Below are 21,606 nucleotides of genomic sequence, written 5' to 3'. Positions count from 1 at the left end.
GTGCTTGCACGCACCCCCCACACTCTCACAGGTTCACATACGCATCACCATGTGCTCACGTGCATGCATATATGCTCACACACACTCACACGCAATCACCATGCAGATGCTCAAAGGCACACACTCGCTCACATGTGCTCACACACGTGCCCACACACGTTCACCGGAAGCACTTCAGTCCTGTGCCACCTCCTTGGGAGCCACGGCCTCTGGGTCCCCAGCCCCTCCGGGAAGGAGCTGCACCACCGGGCCCTTCTGCTCGCTCCCCAGGGCCCAGGGGCCTGAGCCCCCAGGACCTCGCTTTCTGGAAGCGACTCAGCAGTGAGAGCCCCAGGGCTGTCGGACCAGGGCGAGGGGGAGGGCTTCTTGCCGCCCTCCAGAAGGCGAAGCGGCCACGGTTGGGTGAAAATATCAGAGGCGCGTGTGAAACCCGAACGCCACTTTCTGGGGGGGCCAGTGGGGTCCCAGGACAGAGGGGGCATTGGTGCAGCGGCCGCGGGTGCACTGGGGCGGGGAAGGCGGCCTCGCTGGGCCCCAGGTGGGCTCTGGGGGCTGCCGCCCCCCCTTCCCCATGTTTGCGGCCCCTCAGCTCTCCTCGCCCCGTTCACAGGTGGTGGCCACGGGATGGTGGCCGAAGACCCCTCAACCCTTTGTCCTTTCTCCCGCTCTGCTGCAGTGCTGGGCAGCCTGGACGCCACCGGCATTCACCAGGCTCCAAGCTCCTGGCTCCGTGACCCCGTGGCTCTGTCCCCCAGCTCCGTGGCCACGTGGCCCTTCCCACCTCCCACTCTGACCCCTGCTGAGGCTCCTTCATGTCTCTCCTCTGTTACCTGCCCCCTCCTGGGGGTGTTGTGGGGGCTCTGGTCCCCACTCCGTGAGGTCTCCAGCCTGACCTGGTTCTGGGTCCCCTAACCCCAAAGGGCCCATCAGCCCACCGTGTCCCACTGATTTGTTTGCTGCCCCAGTGCCCAGCCTCGGTCTCTCCCCACTCGGGGCCCCCCTATGAATGAGCCAACGGCTGGGGCGAGGGGTTGGGCCGGGGACAGTCACCATCCAGGAAACGGGGAAGGAGCTCGGGTGCCACGGACTCCCTCGCTCTGTGGCCTGGACTGTGACCCCAAGTTCGTATGCTGACGCCCAAACCCCAGCACCTGGAATGTGGCCGTACTTGCAGATGGGTCCTTAACAAGGGGGTGAAGGTAAGATGCGGTCGCTAGAGTGGGTCCCAACCCACTGTGACAGAGGTCCTCACCCAAAGAGGACACCAGGACGCAGACACACACAGAGGGACGGCCGTGTGAGGACACAGGGGGGACGGCCATCGCATTCCCAGGACAGCGGCCTCGGGAAGCCGGCCCCGAGAGGCCCGAGACTCGGACCCCGGCCTCCAGTGTGGGGAAGTGAGTGTCTATGATCTAGGCCGCCCCGTCCGTGGTGCTCGTGACAGCAGCTCCGGAGACTAGTATGACCTCAACAGGTGGTGGTCAGCACACAGGGGACAGGCTCCTACTCGGGAAGACGGACGGCGGCGGTGCCGGCCGCACAGGTGTGAGTGTGCCGGGTGCCCCTGGGCCACGCACCTGCAACGGTTCAGACGACCACTCTGTCCGAGGCGCACTGCACCCCAGTAAAGAAAACCAACGTGCAGGAGTTGGCGGTTTGCGCCCCAGCAGACGAACCGCCGGAGACGGGATTCGGAGACTGCCGGGTTCGAGGCATCGGAGACGGCGGCTGGCCGTAAACGCAGCCGAGGTGCGGGATGGCTGCGGGGACGGTGATGACTTTCGGAGAGACGGGACAGGTCGCCACGGGGCCTGGAGAGACGCTCCCCATTCACGGGCCCGAGGACAGCGTGGCCAGGCCGTGGACCCTCCCCGGCTTGCCGCCTGTGTCTCTCTCGGCAGATTGTGACGGATCGCTCGTGCACTCAGCAAGCAAACCGGGGCGTCGCTGCGGGTCTCCAGCTTCCAGAAATGAAGGGACAGTCCCGCCCCTGACTCACAGGTGACTCACTCTGCTGGCAGGTTCTTGCAGGCACAATGGGCTGCGCTCCCAGCCTGGCCCCCTGGCCACAAGGGGCTGCCGTTCTAACCCCGCGCTGCAGCCTGGGAGCTGGCGCTCCGTTTAGGTGAGTGCAGGTGCACGGACGACAGAACCTCGGCCACCAAAGCGTGTGGGGCTCCCGGGCAGGAAGTGCACCACCCGTGTCACTGGGCCGTGTCACTGGGCCGTGCTGGCGGCGGTCTGAGTGACTGAAGGACACTGTGGGCCCCGGGTGCGGGACGTGGGTGTCCACATGCGGTGAGGTGCTGCCTCTTCAGTTCGCCTGACACCCGTGTGTGTGTGTGCCTGTGAGACCGTGCGAGTGGGCGTGTGTCCCTGGGTGTGTCTGCTGGTCAGTGTGTCGGTGAGTCTGGTTGTGCGTGTCTGTGTTTGTGTTTGTGGTTTTCTGGCTGTGTGTGTGTGTGTGTTTGTGCATCTGCCTCTACCCATTTCTGGCCGTGTGTCTGGCCATGTGTCTGGCCGTGTGTGTGTCTGGCCGTGTGTGTGTGACCGTGTGTGGCTCCATGGGCTGCCGCGGGCTGGTGCGCCCACCTCTGCCCCCAGGCCGTGGACGGCTGGCCACCTGTCTTGGGGTGCAGGGAGCGACCGTGCGGGGGAGACGTCACGGGCTCCTCGGGGACGCATGGGGGCCTGCTCTGCGGGCCTCCCGGTGTCACTGGCGTCTGCACGGCCGCCTCTTAGGTTTTCTCGGTCCTCGTCCCGGTTCTCCGCCTCTCGCGAGTCCTGTTAGAAAACCAGGGCAGGGTCCGTCTGTCCATCCGTCCGTCCCTGGCTGTAACACCAGCACCTACACCAGCGCCTGGCTCGTAGGAGGTGCCCCGAAATATCTGGGGATGAGTCAGCCCCGCACCGCAGACTGCCTGAGAAGGGCAGTGTCACTGGGCCGGGAACGCAGTCCGCCCGGTTTCTGCGTTGCAGACTCTTCCCGCCCAGAATCCGGTCTGCCTGGGGCCACGCCCAGGGCGCACTGGAGCGGGGCGCGTGTTCCGAGGTCCGGGTGGCGTCTCCTGCACCGGGCGCTCAGGTGCAGTCCTTCACGGCCTCGTTCCAGCGTCTGACACCCTGGGGTTTCCTCGGGGCCCAGGGATGTCGAGATAAGGGCGCGGCACTCCCCGGCCACACTCGTGGTCCGTCCAGCCGAGGCCCCGCCGCCTGCGGGACAGACCTGCAGGGTCTCCGTGGGCCCTGGCTCGTTTCCAGGTGCCTGCATCATCCCTGGCGACAGGAAGCCGCCCCTTGGAACACCGGGGTCCGGCCGGGGACGTGACGTTTTCCTCAGCCAATGAGCGTAGGGACTGCTCCCGGCCCGGCCCCGGGGGGCGGGACCGGAAGTCTCTCCAACCGCGGGCAGCCTTCTCCCACGTGCCCCCTGGTCTGCACTCGCCCGAGACCCCCAGGTGGAGCTTCTGCAGGGGCCAGTGCCTTCCTCCACGGCTCTGTCCTGTCCCGTGGCCCTCCTGGGACATGAGCCCCGAGGCCTTATCGTTCAGGGGGACGCTGCCCTTGGCCTGGACTGCGGCCCCTGCACGCCGCCTGGACACCCCCCCGGGCGTGGAGCAGAGGGCGCTCGGGCCTCGCCTGTTTCCTGTCTCCCAGGTCCGTGGCCTCCGGCCCGGACCCCAGCATTCCGAAAATGGGTGCTTGGTAGATTCTGTGTGGATTTAAACCGGTGCACAAGCTGGCCCTGGCCCGGGGGTGGCTCAGTTGGTTGGAGTGTCGTCCCGTGCGCAAAAAGGCTGAGGCCTTGGTCCCCAGTCAGGGCGCGTATGGAGGCGGGCAGTGGGTGTTTCTCTCTCACACGGATGCTCCTCTCCCTCCGCCCCCTTCCTCTCTCTGAAATCAATAAGAAAGCATGTAATCCTCGGGCGAGGATTACAAAAATGTACCCAGGCTGACCTGCTTTGTCCCCCGCTGTTGTGTAATGCCCCGCAGCTGGGGCCATGGGATTGAGCCTCTGCAGACGGACACAAACGCCTGGGCCACAAGCAGGTGCTCTCGTCCCTGGTGGGGGGGTCAGTGGGGGTGGGGGTGCAGGGGCAGCTGGGCCCCTCCCGCCTGCCTCTGAGAGCCCCGCCCCCTGAGGCCTCGCCCACACCTGCTGTCGCTGCGGTCCTCGATTTGACTGTTCCGATGACCTAAAGGGGTGCCTCATCGTCAGGCCGTGGGGCTCCCCCAGCTCGAACCGCCAGGCGGCAGCACCTGTTCCCCCCTCCGTCTGGCTCCCTTTCTCCTGGGGGTTTACCGGAAGTCCGGGCACAATGTAGCCACTCCCTGGCGTCGGAGGCTGTGAGCGTCTTGCCCTTCACCTGCCCGTCACCTTCATCTCTAATGCAGCGGCAAAAGCGTGCTCGCCATCGGTGGGCTGTGCAAGCCACGTGAGATGAGACAGCCCAGGCTGGCGTGCCTCCGCGGAGGGGGCGCCGGCCTGCAAACCACGAGGTCGCCGGTTCGACTCCCAGTCAAGGCGGGTGCCTGGGTTGCGGGCCGGGTCCCTGGTGGTGTGCACACGACAGGCAACCTGTCCATGCTTTTCTCCCGATGTGTCTCCCTCCCTTCCCCTCTCTCTGAAAATGAAGAAGCAAAAGTCAAAGCGATCAAGTGCTGGGTGAGTGTGTAAAGGACGTGAGTGAGAGCACACGCACGAAGCGCCTCAGGCAGCACTTGGCACAGACTCAGCCCTCCAAAGTGCCGCCTGTCGGGGACCCGTGTGCCCCAGGAGGAGGTGAAACCCGGACCCAGAAAGGGCGAGGAGAGGGGGGCGCCCGTGACAACATGCGCTGGACGCGGGGAGGATGGCGGGAGCCGTGACGTCGTCCAGGTGACGTGCGGCCCCGGCTCTCGGGCTCCGCCCCCAGTCTCCGAGTGGAAGCCGCTAGTGGGAGGAGCTGACGTGCAAGTCAGAGCCCCCTTCGCAGGCCGCGCTTAAGACGGAGACACGTAGGCTGGACCCCTGGCCTGCAGCGCGGTCCCTTCCCTACACATCCTGCCGAAAGCGCCCCCTCGGCCCGGCTCTGTGGCCGCACCGCAGCCCTCCCCAGAGCCCCGTGGCGGCGGCTCATCACGTTCTCACCTGCGATGGCTCCTCAGGCCCCCTCTGGTTGGAAGCCCCCTTCGCTGGCCCACCCGCGGCCTGCTTCTGCATCAGCTCCCTCCGCCTCTCTGGGGGGTGCGTGGACGGTGCCCTGGCCGTCAGGCCGTCCTGTCTGCCGAACGCCTCCGTGCCACGCTCGGCTCTCGGGAGGCCCCCTGTCGTCAGACCCGCCGCTTCCCCAGACCTCGCCTCCTGCGCGGGTCTCGCCATGGGGCAGCCCCTGCCGGTCTCGCCCTTTCCCGAGGTAACAGGCCCATCGGCTGGGGACTGGGCCGGTTCCATCAGGAGCTGCTTTTTTGTTGGGCGTAAGGCAGGGTCCGAGGTGAGTTTTCCTGTGAGGCTGGCCGATTGTTCTAGCCCATGCACTGAAACACGTGTCCTTCCCCCGCCGCTCTGCAGGGCCAGCGCTGTCCTCGGTCCGCCTCCTGCACGTTGTCGCGGTCACCACTGTGGCGGGACCCAACCGGCTTCTCCTGGGATCCGCCCCTCAGGCCCCCTCCTGTCCCCTCCGCCCTTCTTCCTTCCTCTGCAGTGTTCTGGCTATTGCTCAGCCTTGTTCTTTCATACTCCTTTAGGACCCACTTGTTGGATTTCTTTATATTTATTTATTTATTTATTTATTTATTTATTTTTAGAGGGAGGGGAAGGGAGAGAGAAAGAGAGGGAGAGAAACATCCGTGTGTGGTTGCCTCTCATGTGCCCCCCACTGGGGACCTGGCCCGCAACCCAGGCATGTGCTCCGACCGGGAATCAAACCTGCAACCCTTTGGCTCTCAGGCCAGCGCTCAATCCACTGAGCCACACCAGCCAGGGCCCTTGTTGGTTTTCTTTAAAACAAACAAACAAATGCCCTTTGGCATTTTAATGAGGATTGCTGTTTTGTGGGCGCACCGGTGGGCGGAGCTGGCCCACCGGGCCACGGCTTCCTGCCCGAGAGTGTGGCGTGGGGTCCTCCACGTGCTCGGGCCTTCTCGCCTCTCCGGGACATTCCCAGCGCGTCCCTAACACTCTGGCTCACTTTTTAAAAGGTTTTATGTGTCCCTCCCGTCCTTTTGCTGCTATTTTCAAGGGGATTTGACAGAACTGTGTCCTCTGGTTATTGCTGATCTCTCGGTGCGCGGGGAGGACAGTCTCCGTCTGCCCTCCCTGCCCCACCCCCACCTGCCCCTGGCCCCGCCCTGGATTGCATCACCTGGCTGGGGGGAGTGAGGCGCGGTGGAGGTCAGGGCTGGGGCCCTCTGTGTGCAGGCCTGTGCTTGGCAGCAGCCCCTCGCCCTTCTGCAGGGGCCCTGGTTACTGTTCTTTGTCTTTTCGAGGGGAGGGAGCAGCTTTCCGGAGCTGAAATTCCTCCCTGTCTCCCTGTGCCTCGCTCCTTCCTTAACTCTGCCCTTCCTTTGTAAACGGTCACATCCGAAAATTCCTCCAATTATCTTTCGGAGCATGCCATCTGTTTCTTGCTGGGACCCTGACTGATACAGTAATTGCCACCAAAAGTGTCCCCAGAACACAGCCCCCACCCCCCCATCCAAACGGGACTCTAGGCTTGGGCTGCTCACACATTTGATGAGCACGTGAATAAAATCCTTGCCGGGGGCAAGTCGGGCCCTGGGATCTGTGTCACGCAGCATGATCGCGGTTCCTGGGGTGCAATGCGTGTGCAGGGCGGGCAGACGAAGGTCGAGGGGCCGAGACACTTGGCCGCTTTGGTGCAGCGGTGACTACACGTGTACTGTGTGGGCCGTCTACCGTGGAAGGCTCTGGAAAGTGTGTGCAAAGGGAAAGGACCATTCAAGCCTTGGGTGGTGCCCCCATCAGCCCGCCAGGAACACACCCACAGCGCAGCAGGGTGGGCAGGGTGGGGCCGTTACTCCTGGACCTCAGGAGAGCACGCCTCGGGGGGGGACACAGGCTGGCTCAGCTGAGGGTTTAGAAAACACCCGTGACGGGGCCTGGGCTTCTGTCGGTGGTGACGGGGAGGGTTCATGCAGCGGGGTTCTCCTCGGGAGTGGCTGCTGTCGGAAGCAGGCGAGATTCTATGATTAGGCTTCTTAGTAATTCTAACCTAGAAGGAGGGGAGACCGGGGGCAGGCTCCAGCGGCAGCTGGCGAGCAGCGGCAGTCAAACCGGCCAGGAAGCTGGGTGCTGGCCATTTGGTGGGGATGGGTCTCGCTCTGCCTGTGCTCCCACACGCTCGCTGGCCGGGTGGTCGTGGTGTTGTGGCTGCCTCGTGGGCAGGGCGGCCTCGTCTCATCCCAATGTTCTTTGTGCCTGCTGACGCCCCCCAGGAGGGCGGCGGGCCTCTTCCCGTTCCTCCCCCGAGGGAGACTCGGAAGGAACCCCTTGTCCCCAGCAGCTCTGGGGCAGACGCAGCTGCAGCGCTGGGCAGAGAAGGAGGCGAACGTGAGACCAGTGCTGGAGGGAGGCAGCTCTGATATGACCACCCCAGGCCTCGTCACAGACACGGGCGTGGGGAAGTCACAGCCCCGTTTCCTGGTCATGTCGGTGACTCCCCCAACCCGGCGCTGTTGGCAGCTTCCGTTCCTGCCGCGCCCCCGCTGACGAGCCTGCCCACGAGGGTGGTGGGAAGCTTCGGTGCCGCCTCCCACGGAGGCCAGGCAGTGGACCTCGCTGTTCCTGCCACACGGGGACTCCCGTCCTTCTGTGGCCGGCCGGAGCACCCCAGCCCACCCTCATCTCCCCCTTAGCTTGATTCCTCATTTTAAAAATGTACATGTGAGGGCTCTACCTCTCAGATGATTTTGGGGGTAAATCAGGTGCCTAATGCTGGCTGGCTGTGTCTTCTCCTGCCCCTCGCCCCTCCACCCCCACCAGGAGGCTCGTGGAGCTGCAGGAGGCTGCCCACCAGACCCTGGGATTGGGACCCTCCGCTCTGCTCGTGTGGGACTCCAAGGCGGAGACTTTCCTCCCTGAGACACTGGGGACTGCCGTCACCTAACAGGGTCTGCTACCCGAAGTACACAGGTGACACCGTGGCACCTTAGATCTGTGTCCTGATCCGGGGTTCAGGGCAGGCTTGCAGGGCTTGGGGAGGAGGTGTGCGGAGGTGTGGCGGGTAAGTTTTAACTGGAGGACCTCGGCCATACATGGTAAGGGGCTTCAGGACGGGATCCTCCAGGACAACGGGCCCTGAGTGTCTGGAGTTCAAGTTCCCCTCCAGCTGGCCTGTTGGCTCTGTGGGAGGGACGCAGGCCACTTTGGTCCTGGGTGCAGGTGGAGGTCCGAGTTCTCTCCTGGGTGCTGCTTCTGGCACACGACTTGGGGTTTTGGTTCTTGTCTCTGAAAAGCGACTCAGTACCTTCTTACAACAGCACGGGGCCGTTGCTAGCAGGCTGCGGAACTGGGAAGGTCAGCGTTGATACTGACCGTCGCTACCAGAACCAGTAAATAGACACAAGAACTGAATCTTGATGGGTGCTTTATTCAGATGCTGGGGATCTGCGAAGACGACGGGTAATGTACCCTAAAAACTGTCTTAACATCTCATCTGAAGCCGGCCTTAGAAAAAAGGTAGGTAAGGGGGTTGGGAAAAAGGTTAACCCGGTAGGAGCCGCAGTCCGGAGATTTTCCTAGTATTTCTTTATCTGCCTCATTGTGCCCCTCCCTGGGGCTCCGGCACCATCTCGGGGCCTGCAGATCCCGCTGGGGCGCGAAGGTTCACCGGCTTGGCCGCCTGCTGGAGTCACGTGTTCATGCGTCCCGGCCCCGGGAACAACAGTTTTCCGCGGGCATTAGTCATTTACGACAACCGACATAGCTACAGCCAAAATCTTGGACTCTCGAGTTCCCTATGAGCCTTGCGGAGGCTCCGGGCGGGGAGGGGCTGCGCGGATCCGCACCTCTGGGGCAGCTCCGGGCTCCACCAGCCAAGCGACCTACTCAAGAGGAACCCAGGTGCCAGCAGCCGCCCAGCGGCGGGGCGCGGCCGCCCGACGACTGCGCAGGCGCCGTCCAGGAGCACGCGTGAGGCGCGCGCAGCGCCGGAAGGGGCGGGGCCGCGCGCGCCTGCGCAGTGTGCGGCGCCGGGGCGGAGCGCCCGTCAGCTGACTGTGGTGCCCGCGGCCTCGCTGGGACAGCCGTTGGCGGTGTCGCAGGCTCCGCGGGGAGGGTCGCGGGCTCGTCAGTTCTCGGTGGACGCGGCCGGCCGGCGGAGCACGATGGCGACCACCGTCAGCACGCAGCGCGGGCCGGTGAGGCTCCGGGCCGGGCGCGGCGGGGCGCGGCGGGCGGGCTCCCCGCTCGGGCGCGGGCGGCCGGTGCGGCTCCCGGGCTCCGGGCGAGCCAGTGGGCCGCCGGCGGCGGGGTTGGCGGGGGCGGTCCCCTGGTGCCGAGGGCCCCCGTGTCTGGAAGGGTCGGGGGATGGAGGGGCGCTCCTGCGGGGCCCTGGGCCCACGGGTGTCCGGACTCCTCGCCTGTACCCCGGGTGGGAGAGGCCCCGAGACCCGCAGGGGCCGTCGCCCGCCCTCTCCGGGCGGAGGGAGGCTCGCGGGCGTGGCCGTGTCTCTAAGTGGGCGCGAGTGAGGGCGAGCCGGGCCGGGCCGCGCGTCCTCGGACTACGCGGGGGGCCATCTCGACGCCGCCCCCCCCCGCCTGGAGGGAGGAGGTCTTTCCACGTCATCTGCCTCGCGAGCCGCGGGGGCTGCCCCGGCTGCTGCTCGGGTGTCCCGGCGGGAACAGCCCGAAGCGGACCGATGTCGGGACCCCCCACCTCTTCGCAGCGAGTGGCGGCCCCCAGCTCCCCTGTGCGCGCCTGGGCCGCGGGGAAAGCCCGGCTGCTGGGCAGCGCTCCCGGGCCGGCTCCTGGGCCACTGGCGTCCGCAGTTCCCGGTCCCCAGCCTCCTCTGTGCGCGCCTCCCCGAGGGGCGTTCGCCTAGGCGACTGCGCGCAGCTGAAGCCGCTGACACTTGGGCGCGCGGAGGGGGTGCGGGGGGGCGGGGAGCGGACGTCGGTGTTCAGACGGGCGGGCGGTGCTGTGACCGCGCGCGCGCGTGCTGTCTGACCTCCTGGGTGGTGGTGGAGGAGCAGCCCCGTGTCCGTGGGCGGCTGGGCAGCCTGCATAGACCAGGCTCTGGGACCTGTGGGCGGGCGGTAGCGCCGGGTCTGCACCGGAGCTGCTGGGCTGCGGGAGGTGCCCTCGGGGCAGGGGTCCGGGGCGGCTGTGCACCTCGCTCGGCCAGTTTGGCTGGTCGCTGCCTTGTGGCAGCTCAGCTCTGGGAGGCGGGCGAGCAGGCGCAGCGCCTGCGGCGGAGCTTACCGCCTGTCCTCTGACCACACAGAGGAGCCCTGGGGCGGGGGCGGGGGGCCGTGAGGTGGGACGGTGGGTCTGAACTCAGGTGGGCGTCTGTGCTGGCCAGCGGGGGTAGGAGTGAGTCAGGTGCTGGAGGAGCCCGACACTGGGTGGCTGAGCGAGGGGTTTGATGGGTGCCGGTGGCCACCTGCTGAGGGGCAGGGCTGCCGGGGCACATGCATTTGGCCCCTGGGTTTTATCTGGTGGCTGCACTGCCAATCCTTCCTGGCCCACGCCCTCGGTAGTTTCTGCCTCCCCCACCCGAGGCCCGCCCCTCCGGGCAGACCGGTGCTTGCCAGGGCCTCCTGCCACGGAGCAGAGCCCGGTGGAGGGGCTCTCCCTCGGCAGTGGGCGCTGACCGGCGCTCTGGGTGCTGGGGGGTGCCGGGAGTCCCTCAGGGGCTCGGCCCGTCCACTGAGAGGAGCCGAGGGCCAGCGCGTGCCGGCAAAGGCAGCCTCGGGCGAGAGCTCGCCGTGGCACGTGCAGCCTGGGCAGCGGCTCTGCCCAGGCCCCATCCCTGCCCACCCAGGAACGGGTTCCGCTCGTGACGGACTCTGGAGACCAGCGGGCCCGGCCCCTGCCTTCAGTCCCGGGCTGTGTCCCCTGCGGCGGCACCCCTGCGGCTCTCCGACGGGGCCCAGGGGACCTGCTGTCCGCGTTTCCAGGGCTGTGCGTCCCTGCGCAGCCGCAGGGGCTGCCCCACCCTGTGCTGTTCGCCCCGGTCTCGGCGACGCTGGTGCGTCTGCAGGGGCAGCCCTTTCCCTGCCCGGTTCACAGACTCTCAGGACGCGCCGACAGGCACCTGCAGGGACCGGGGCTCTGGGGGGTCCCTGCCTCGAGCACCAGCCCTTGCGGGCGTGCGGCCCGTGGCTGTGCAGCACGGCGGTGCCCGTCAGCCCGAGGGGACGCACGGCAGCTGCCACTCAGCGGGTCTCCCAGAAGTCCGGCCGGTGGGGCCCAGGGTCAAGGGTGTTGTTAAACATACACATTTGTTTTTTCTTTCTTTTTAAAAATTATTTTCTTGTTGTTCAATTACAATTGTCTGCGCCCCCCCCCACTCTCCCCCACCCCAGCCAAACCCACCTCCCTCCCTCTCTTCCACCCTCCCCCTTGGTTTTGTCCATGTGTCCTTCATAAACATACTCATTTCTTAAAAAGAGATTTTGTAGTTTTGGGGTTTTTAAAGATTTTATTTGTTTACTTTTAGAGCAAAGGGGGGAGACAGGGAGGGAAATGTCCACATTTGACAGGTGCGTTCGTCCGCTGCCTCTCCCACGCTCCCTGCGGGGCCCGGCCCGCGGCCCAGGCGTGTGCCCTGACCGGGAGTCAAACTGGCGCCCCGTCCAGTCCCAGTCGGGCGCTCGGCCACGGAGCCACGCCACCCCGGCATTTCGTACTTTCATTTGTCTCATTTTTTGTTTCTTTTTCTCTCCTTGCCTTGTTTTGAATTGAGTAAATAGCTTTAACAAGCTCAGCCTTTTGCTCTTTGCTGGTTTGGACAGTGTGTACGGGGCTGTGTTCCTGTTCTGGTCACGGCCGTCCTCGTCAGGGGTCAGGGCTCAGGGTCCGGGCGTGACGCCGCCCCCGCCCCCCCAGTCCCCCGCCCTCCAGGACGTCCTCCTCCGGCGGCCGGCGGCGAGCTCGGGAGGGCCACACTGGGGCGGCGCGCGAGGGTCTCCCTCGGCCCCCACTCCGGGCCCGGCCGTGAGGAGGTCCGCCGCCCTCTTCCGGCCACTGCTCTGCGGGAGGAGCGTGGCGCCTGCCCGCGACTTCGTGTGGACCATCTGCGTGCGCTTCGGCTGGAACCCGGGGCGGTGCTCGGCGTCTCTGAGTCTTGAGTCCTCGTGCGGGACCCGTTCTCACGCCGGCCGGTGGGCCGGTGGGCCGGTGGGCGTGCACTCAGGGGGTGCACGGAGCCCTCGGCTGCCGGGCCCTCAGACGGGGTCCCCTCTCTCAGAGCTCACTGGGCTGCTCCCCACGGCCGCCGGCCCGCGCTCCCCGCCTCCGTCCTCTGTGCCCGCCCCCCACGGCCTGTGGTTTCCACGCTGGCGGGCCGGGGGGCGGGGGGCGGTTGGCCGTGCGGGGTTGCGGCTGCGCCCGCGGGAAGCCGCCTGCGCTTCTGGGCACGGAGGGCGGGGACCGCGGGGGGCGCCGGGGCTGGAGCGGCGGCTCCTCTTCGGCGCTCGGGAGACGTCCCGTGTGGGCTCTGGGGCCTGTGAGGCCGCGGCCCCTGCCCTGGGTCACTGCCGTCGCCCGGGCTCCCTCCCGCAGCCCCTGTCGCCCCTCGTCTCGGCCTGTCCTCGCTCGCTCAGAGCTCTCGGGGCTCAGCACCCCGCCCCCAACTCTGCACCCACGTGTCCTGGCCCTGCCTGGAGTGCTCCGGACACCTCGGGGCAGCCTCCTCCTTCCCTCAGACGCCCCCACTGCGCGTGCGCGTGTGGGTTCAGCGGGTCTGCCCCCAGTTGGAGCCCCCTCTGTCCTTCACGTTGTTCAGGCCAGAGCCTCGGGGTGGCCTTGCCCCGCTGGACCCCTCAGGACGGCCTGCGGCGCTGCCCACGGAGCCGTCTCAGCTCAGGTTCTTCCTGACCTCGGCCCCACCCACACCCACACCCACACCCCGCCCCACCGGCCTGCCTGGTCCGGCCGGTCGGCCCCAGGCACGCTGGGCTCCTGGTCTCAAGGCCGAGACTCCTGCCGCCCATCCTCCACCTCTGACCTGTTTGCCCTGCGCTGTCCGTCTCAGCCACCTCCCACCCCCACCCCCCTGCCAGACAGGCTCCTGGGCGGCCGAGTCTCCGCACCGGAGTCTCCTCTTCCTCCCGCCTCGGTCTCCCCCCAGCTTCCGAGGCTGATGCCCTCACGTCCCTGGGCTTTGAGGGCCCCTCCTGCTCGGGGGCCCCACCCTGCCCCTTGCGGGCTCTTCCCGCAGCCCCCACAGCCCTCCCGTCCAGCCCCTCCTCGTCGCTCACTGAGGCGCGGGCGCCCCCACGCACGCCGAGGCCTCGCCACCTGCCGGGTGCCCACCACCTGAGCCCCGCCACCAGCGCCGTGCCCACCCCGTCATCCCGGCCCTGGGCGCCCCTCAGCCCTCTGGTTGGCTGGTTGGTGGCTGTGGCTTTTTAAGCTAACCCTCACCCAGGGATGTGCTTTTACTGACTCTGGAGAGTGCGAGAGAGACATCGATCAGTTGTCTCCCGTGTGCGCCCTACTGGGGATCAAACCCACAGCCCGGGGCTGTGCCCCGACCAGGAATCAAACTGCATTCTTTTGGCGCAGGGGAGGCCACCCCAACCGGCTGAGCCCCCCGGCCAGGGCTCGTTCCAGTGGAGTGGGGGGGCCGCCTCAGGCTGGCTCCCCGCCCCAGCACCTGGACGGGAGGCCGCGCTGTGGGCCCCCCAGGTCTGGGGAGCGGGGCACGCTGCAGTCCCCTCCGCTCTGCAGCCCCTGCGCTCGGGGCAGTCCCCGCCCCCTCGCCAGCCCCAGGCTCTGGTGGCCACTGTGGACCCCGGCAGAGCTGGGACGGCCGGGCGTCGTGGCCTTGAAGCGCCTGGCCTGTCCAGAGTAACTGAGAAGCTGGGAAGGCGGGGGTGGCAGGAGGGGACGGGGGCCGGTCTTTGCCGTGGGACTGGAAACGGTGGAACGGGGAGGGCGCTCCGTGGCGTCCCCGTGGGGGGCCCGTGGGTCTGGGGGGCGGCGAGCGCCCGCACAGGCGGCCTTTCCCCTCCTTTTCCTGTTTCGAGGAACAAGGACGCCGGCAGGGGGGCAGGCCCTGGCGACTCGGGGCGGGGGACGGGGGACGGGGGACAGGACCATGCGTGGGCGTGGGCGGTGGCTGGACCAGGGCCTCGTGGTGGGTTGTGTGTGCCCTGCTGCGCGACAGGCGGTGCGTGAGGGAGCCACACTGAAAGCAGCCCCACAGAGCTAGGAAGCTGCTCCGGTTCCACTCCGACTTGCGGCGTGAACACCGGTTGCTCCCCATCCCGAGGCCGCGCTGCACGCCGCGGAGAGCCCGCATGCCCCTCGCTGCTTCCCGGACACGGTGCGGGCCGGCCCGGGGACGCCGGCAGACCCCGCGCAGCTGCGACGCTAACATGCCGCCGCGGCGGGCAGACGGGTGGGCGGCGGGCAGGAGGACGGCTTACAAAGGCCCTTGGAGGGCGGAGATGCGAGGCCGGGGGGCCCGCCCCAGGCCTGTGCCCAGGTGGCCCAGGGGCTGGGCTGGCGTGGGGCTTCGCTCGGGCAGGAGAGGCTGTTGCGGGGGACAGGCTGAAGCCTCGCCCCGGCTGGGGTCCCTGTGGGGCCCCTTGGCGGCGGCGGGAGGAGTGGCCTCGGTGGCCCTGGTTCTCCCTGTCAGGCTGGCCTCACTGGCACGGGGCAGGAGCCCACACGGCACGGCAGGAGTGGCACACCGCTGCCGGGCCAGACCCACGCTGGGACGCGGGGCGCGTTCGTTTTAGACAGCCAGGTTCCGCGAGTCCTTGCGTCTTTCTAGAAAGTGCGCCTCGGTGGAGGGGAGCCCGGCCTGGCTCAGGAGGGAGCGGCTGTCGGGAGTAAGCCTATTGGTTGTGCTTCCCTCTGAGGGCCGGTGGGGGGAAACCAGCGGCTCTGGGGAATACAACGTTACCGTGTGGAAAACAGACTGGTATTCATAAAAGTAGCTTTTAGTTTCAGGCATGCAGCGCGGGTGAGTGGGCGCGCCTGTGCGTCCCTCAACAGCAGCCAGCAGGGCCCCGGCGGGGCAGCTCGCTAGTTTGGAGCGCGGCCCTCTGCGCCGAGGGTTGCGGGTTCCATCCTGGTCGGGGCGCGCACGGGAGGCAGCCAGTGGGTGTCCCTCTCTTTCTCCCTCTCTCCAGCCCTCTCCCTTTAAAATCAGGGAGCGAATCTTTGGGTGAGGATTTTAAAAAACCATGGGGGGGGGAGTGTAAGTAAATTAGAACAAACCACCCCCCCCACCAGACTAGAGCACTAGTTTCGTAGACGGTGTTTTTAGGCACCGAACCTCCTTTGTGGCTTTCGCTCAGGGGTTGTGCGGCCCCTCTGCCAGGTGCCCAGGGGGCGGGGGGCTCGGGGACAGCTCCTGCCTGTTGGAGGCTGCGAGGGTCTCTGTCCCGTGGCTCAGCCTGGGCCACGGCCACGGGGACTGGGCGACGGCACAGCGGGGAGGCGGCCACGTCCCGCCCGAGCGGCCGGCGCCGTGGCAGGGGGTCCCTGCGGTGGGCGGCCGGGTCCTAGCGCGGGGTTGGGGTTGTTGGCACCGGAGTGGCTCCGGCGCGTCCGCCTGCAGCCTCTGGTCTCGGGTCCCGAGGCTCCTCCCCGTCCGGGGCGTGTGCTGGCCTGGCTGCAGCCGCTCCAGTCTCTGGGCGTCTCTCGCCCCACGGCCCTGCAGCCGCCGCCTGGGGAGGAGCGGAGGCGTGGGTGCTGGCGCGGTCCTTGGCTCGGGCCCGGGACCCAGACACCTGCTTCTGGCTCCGGTCGGTCTGTCCGGGGGCCTTGACTGAGGCGCTTTACTGTCCACGTGTCCCCACCGGTTCTGGTTTTCCTCCCCCCGCTGCTCTGGGAGCACTGCTCTCTGGGAGCCCTTTGGGTTCACCCCCACCCCCACATGTCCCTGGAACATGTTGTCCAGCCCGGGAGCCACGCCCTCCCGGGCTCCTTCCTTCTCCCCGGTTGGGAGTCGGGCGACCGAGTGCCATGAGGGGAGGGGCAGGGTCCCTGCGGCTCCCCGCGGACCTGCTGTGGGGCGGGCGGGCAGGCGGGCGGGCGCCTGGAACGAGAGCTGTCGGATGCAGAGCGTGGGGAGCGGCCCTGTGGAGGGCTCAGGCCCCCTCGTCGTCTGTGTGAGCGGGGCCCGGCCACCGGCAGGCCTGGCCGGCACCTGAGTGGCCCTGGGGGGTGGGTCCCAGATGGGCAGGCAGAGGGTGCGAGACGCCCAGAAGTGGCCAGACACCGCCCAGCGAGTCTGTTTGAGATGTCCCTCCTTTAGGGACAGCAGCGTGACCTTCGCAGAGCTCATGAGGGTCGCAGCACCTGCCGAGTGATGGGGTCCTGGGCTGGACCCCTGACTCTGGTGGCCACCCCTTGTCTGGGCGAAGACATGGAGGCCCAGTGTGGCCCGGGCGTCCGGGCCCTGGAGGTGCCAGGGGCCCGGTCCCGCCCCCCCGGCCCCGCCCTGCTCACTGGCATGTCCCCCCCGCGGCAGGTGTACCTCGGCGAGCTCCCGCAGGACTTCCTCCGCATCGCGCCCACGCAGCAGCAGCAGCAAGTGCAGCTGGACGCGCAGGCGGCCCAGCAGCTGCAGTACGGGGGGGCGGTGGGCACGGTGGACCGCCTCAACATCACTGTGGTGCAGGTGGGTGTGGAGGGGTGCGGGGGGAGGCCGGGGCCGGGGCTGGGCTCTGCGTCAGCACAGGGGGCTGCTCCTGCTTCCAGCGTTTCCTCGCTCGCGTGCCTGACCAGGGGCAGGGCACATGTGGGCGTCTCATCTCCCCGGGGCTCTGCCACCCACGCGCCACGGGCCCCAGGGGCTGGATCAGGCCCCCGGACTCGCGGGCCGACGGGTCGGGGGCGGGCGGCGCCGGCGAGCCTGCACGCTCCCCGGTGGCCACGGCCCCCGTGGTTCTGACGTCGGCCGCGTTTCAGGCCAAGCTGGCGAAGAACTACGGCATGACCCGCATGGACCCCTACTGCCGGCTGCGCCTGGGCTACGCGGTGTATGAGACGCCCACGGCCCACAACGGCGCCAAGAACCCGCGCTGGAACAAGGTCATCCACTGCACCGTGCCCCCCGGCGTGGACTCCTTCTACCTGGAGATCTTCGACGAGGTGAGGGGCGGCATCCTGCCCGGCCCCCGGGCTCAGGCTGAGTTGCGGGGGGGGGTGGCTGGAGACACCCGGGGCGGGGCCCTGGCCGCCCTGGCAGGAGTGCAGGGCGAGCGTGCCGGGCAGGCCCTTCCACGACCAGAAACACCGCTGCCAGTGACAGCAGAGTGCTCGGCGCCGCCCCTGCGCGGGGTGGGGCCCACACACGCCATCACCAGGGACGGCGCCTGTGGAGCGCCGGCCCACATCCCCCCAGACCAGACGCCCGGAGGCCGCTGGCCGAGCGAACAGGGCGGGTGTGAGGGGTCGGTCCCTCCGAGGGGCCCCGGGGTGTGACAGGTGGGGGCGGCGGGGCTCTTCCCCGGCCTGGTCCTCCAGGCACCTGGCTGGGAGCCCCCTGCTCCTCCTGCGGCCCAGCCAGGTGCCTCCGCAGGTAAGTGCGCCCGGGGTGAGGGTGGGCGGCGAGGCCGGGGGGTGGCCCCTCGGTCCCTCTGGAGAGGCGTGGCCGGCTCGGAGGGCACCTTCTCTCCTCTGCACGGCCCCTGCCTGGGGTCCGGGGCGTGGGCGGGCCTCGACGCCAGGGGCGAGAGGCACGGAGCCCCGAGGCAGCTGGTCTCCGTTGACACGCCGCCTGGGGGCTGTGGAGGGCCCGCGCCCAAGGGTAGGGGCTCCCTGGAGGGGCGGGGCTTCGGGAGGTGGGCTGGGCGGGCGAGGTCCTCAGCACCGGCCCCCCGCCCCTCCCCCGCAGCGTGCGTTCTCCACGGACGACCGCATCGCCTGGACGCACATCGCCATCTCGGAGGCCCTGCGGCAGGGCGAGGTGGAGGACAAGTGGCACTGCCTCAGCGGGCGGCAGGGCGACGACAAGGAGGGCATGATCAACCTGGTCATGTCCTACTCGGTGAGCGTGTGCGCACGGCCCCGGGGCGGGTCCCGCAGGGGCCCCCGACGGCCTGGGCAGGGGCACCTGCCAGCGAGGCGGAGCCCTCGGCCCCGGGGGAGCGGGGCCCTCAGCCCTGGGGGAGCTGGGGCCTCCGTCTGAAGCCGGTGGGCCCTGCCCCGCCCCCCCGCCCCCCCGGCCCTCCCTGGCTGTGGGAGGGGCCGTGTTGGGCGGAGGCTGAGTCGTGGGGTCCCGGCCCCTCTCCGGAGGGGCTTCCCTGGCGGCCTGGAGGTCCCCTCTGTGCGGCAGGGGTGTCTTGGGCCCCGCCCTCCCTGGACGTTCTGGTGGGCCGGCCGGGCGGAGGCCGGTGCGTGCTCGCCCTGTGACCGCGCGGCGGCCTCTGCTGTGTTGCAGTCGGTGCCGGCCGCCATGGTGATGCCGCCGCAGCCTGTGGTGCTGATGCCCACGGTGTACCAGCAGGGCGTCGGCTACGTGCCGCTCACAGGTGAGTGCTTCCTGGGGTGCTGCTGGATGCGGGGTGCTGTGGGGGTTGGGCGCGGCCTGGAGACAGCCCGGTCCTCGGGAGGCACGAGGGCCTTCCAGAAGCAAGGGTCAGAGGCGACCCTGAAAATTTTGTGCACACGCGAAGTGGGGCTTGCGTTTTCCCTGACCGTTGGCGTGGATCGGGGACTCGGAGCCCACGGGCCGTAGACGTGACCTTCCAGCGTTCCAGCGCGTGCGCTGCCGTGACAGAGGGCGCGTTCCCCTGGAGACGTGCACCGCGCGTCTGACGGGCCCACGGTGTCGCATTCGTCTTCGTGCGCCGTTTGCCCCCGCAGACGGGCCCTGGGTGGCGGTGCAGCAAAGTCAGCTGCACTGTGGCTCTTGTGTCTTTGAGTTTTCGGAGCCTTAGCCTATGGACTGGACTGACACTCCCTTTTGGCCAGGACAGCACCTGGACTCCGCCGGCCTCCCCCCGCCCCGCCCCACCTCCCAGGCCCGCAGCAGCCGTCATGGGGGGGGCCGGTGTTGAGCACGGCGTCCGCTGGGTGCCCTCGCCGCCCTCCTGAGCGGTGGGGCCGGCCCGAGTCCCGCAGTTCCTTCCAGGGCGGCGCACCCCTCAGCCTGCCCCGACTGGGTTGCCCACGTGCTCGGGCACGGCTGTGCCGTCGGGCACGGGTCTCGGCGTGAGAAGCAGCAGTGCCGGCACTTTCTTTGGGTGGAGTTCGGAGCGAGGCCGCTGCGTGTCCGCCTGGCCCAGCCCTGAGCCCCGGCTCTCGGGGAGGGCGGCCTGACTTCGTGGCGTGGCCGACAGCGTCAGAACCACGCCGAGAGCGGGTCAGGGCCAGCCAGCGCCCCCCCCCCCCCCCTCACACCCCCCTCCCAGCTCCCTCCAGTGGAGGTCGCCACAGACACCTGACGCTGACGCCGCCCTCGGCGTGAGCCGGTGAGGGCGAGGCCCCGTCGCCCGCCCCAACCCCACCTCGCTCAGGACACCCTCCCCCCGCTTCCCCGGGGCGTGCCGAGGGTCAGACTCGCCAGCACCAGCACGAAGGGGCCGGCGCCGCCCTGGGGGTCTCCTTTGTCCCGCGCCCTTCCCGAGGGGCCTGCGCCCTCAGCGTCGCTGAGCCCTGTCCCCAGCGTCCCTTGGTGCTCTGCCCCGCACGGGTGGTGGTGGTGGCCTCCAGGCTGGGCTGGGCTGCATGGGCAGGGGCGCACTCCGCTGCGCCGGTGCTGGACGGGGCGCCCGTGCCGGTGCCCCGGTGTCAGTGGGTCCCGGCGCCGCCAGGCTGCAGAACCAGCGCTTGCGGCCCGTGGGGGTGGCATCTGTGTGGCCGAGGGTGGGGGGGTGGCTCCGCTGGCGTCTCTTGCCAGGCCCTGCGGTGCCTGCTCCCGGGGTCTGGCCAGCGTCTCCCACGGAGGTGCGGGCGCTCTGGGAGCTCGGGGCCGCCGGGCCGGCAGTGCGCGGCCCTTGGGCGCGGGCACACGGGCCTGGCCTGTGCGACCCCGGGGCAGGGCTGCGGGGGCTGTTCCCCGTCGGGAGCGCCACACAGGCACCTTGCAGCCGGCCTCGCAGCCCGCTGAAGCGGCCTCTCCCCTCCCCACGTTCCACCGGCCCACGGGGAGAGGGCGGGTCTGCGGCACACTGCCGGGCGCCTGTCTGGTGGGCTCAGAGCCCAGGAGAGGTCCCTCCTGTCGGGGGCGCGTGCCTCAGTGGTGGGACGGGCAGCCCCCCGGTCCCGAGTCCTCGGACAAGGAAGGAGGGGTCACAGCGCCCTTGGAGTGTCCCAACCGTGGCCAGCCACCCCGCCGGCCCAGGTCGGTCCCCTTCTGCGCGGGTGCCGCCTGGGTGACCCTGCCTCCGCCAGACACCCCTGCGAGGAGGGGTGGGGGGCCCCCTTCACCTCCGGGCCGAGGGGACCCACCTGCGGACGGCCAGCCCGAAGGCAGGGGCAGCGGTGGAGGCAGGTGCCTCGGAGCAGCCGTGCCCCTTGGCCCTCGGGCCGGCTGCTGCCTCGCCCGCCCCCTGACCCCGTCTTGTGCTTGCAGGAGTGCCCGCGGTGTGCGGCCCCGGCGTGGTGCCCGTGGCCCTGCCCCCGGCCGCCGTGAGCGCCGCGCCCCGCTGGAGCGAGGAGGACCTGAGGGCCGTGCAGGACATGTTCCCCAACATGGACCGCGAGGTGGTCCGCTCCGTGCTGGAGGCCCAGAGGGGGAACAAGGACGCCGCCGTCAACTCGCTGCTCCAGATGGGGGAGGAGTCCTAGGCCCCGCCCCCGCCCCGCCCCCCGCCGCCGGCCCTCCGGGCTCGCCCACCCAGGGTTCCCCACGAGATTCCTGTCGCGAGCCCTGTGCAGCCCTGGCCTTGGAGGACCGTGTTGCTCAAGTCCACACCCCGTTGGGGACGCACGTGGGGTTTTGGCTCCTGACGGCCGCTCGCGACTGCCCGCCGGGGTGCGCCTGCGGGTGGCCTCCCTCCCTTCCTCCCTCCCCCCCTCCCTCCCTCCGCGTTGCCTGTGCGCCGGGCTGCTCACCGGTCCTGGCCGGCGTGGGGCGGCCAGGCCTCAGCCACGGATGTCTGCCTGAGCCCCTTCCCAGCCCGCGGTGGTGTCAGGCCAGGCCCGTCCTGAGCTCGGAGGTCCCTCCTGTCCTTCCTCGGGGCTGCACCGCCTGCCCCGGTGTGCCGCGTGCACCGGAAGCCGCAGCGGGGGTGAGGAGCGGTGGGCGGGGCGCTCTGCTGAGCGAGGGGGTGGGGCCTGCTGGCGCTCTGGCCACGCTGGTTCCGGGAACACTGCTGTCTGGGGAGCTCGGCCCGGTGCGGGGCAGGGTCTGCAAGGTGCCCTCCCGGTTGGAGGTGCGTGTGACAGCCCGCACCCTGGCCCTGCTGCAGCTGCGGGCACAGGGCAGGGACCTGTGGGTGGGTGGCACCTGGGGATATTTGAGGGGTTT

The 21,606-nt window shown here is 68.8% G+C and overlaps 1 protein-coding gene across 2 annotated transcripts; it reads left to right on the top strand.

The window, feature by feature from the left end:
* The first annotated feature begins 9,194 nt into the window (after positions 1-9,194).
* LOC123807363 (toll interacting protein) lies at positions 9,195-20,966 on the top strand. Of its 2 annotated transcripts, XM_045821128.1 has the most exons (6): positions 9,195-9,363; positions 16,660-16,809; positions 17,100-17,282; positions 18,028-18,180; positions 18,574-18,664; positions 20,710-20,966. In XM_045821128.1, the coding sequence occupies exons 1-6, from the start codon at positions 9,331-9,333 to the stop codon at positions 20,922-20,924; spliced, it is 825 nt and encodes a 274-aa protein (XP_045677084.1). In that variant the 5' UTR covers positions 9,195-9,330; the 3' UTR covers positions 20,925-20,966. The 2 variants fall into 2 exon arrangements, with proteins under 2 accessions (XP_045677084.1, XP_045677085.1); XM_045821129.1 differs by lacking the exons at positions 17,100-17,282; positions 18,028-18,180; positions 18,574-18,664 and having other exon boundaries at positions 9,197-9,363; positions 20,710-20,914.
* Positions 20,967-21,606: the final 640 nt, after the last annotated feature.

This window comes from Phyllostomus hastatus, unplaced genomic scaffold (genome assembly GCF_019186645.2).
Source record: "Phyllostomus hastatus isolate PE091 unplaced genomic scaffold, TTU_PhHast_1.1 phas_scaffold_443, whole genome shotgun sequence".
NCBI lineage: Eukaryota > Metazoa > Chordata > Mammalia > Chiroptera > Phyllostomidae > Phyllostomus > Phyllostomus hastatus.
This window is presented reverse-complemented; position numbering and strand designations above follow the sequence as displayed.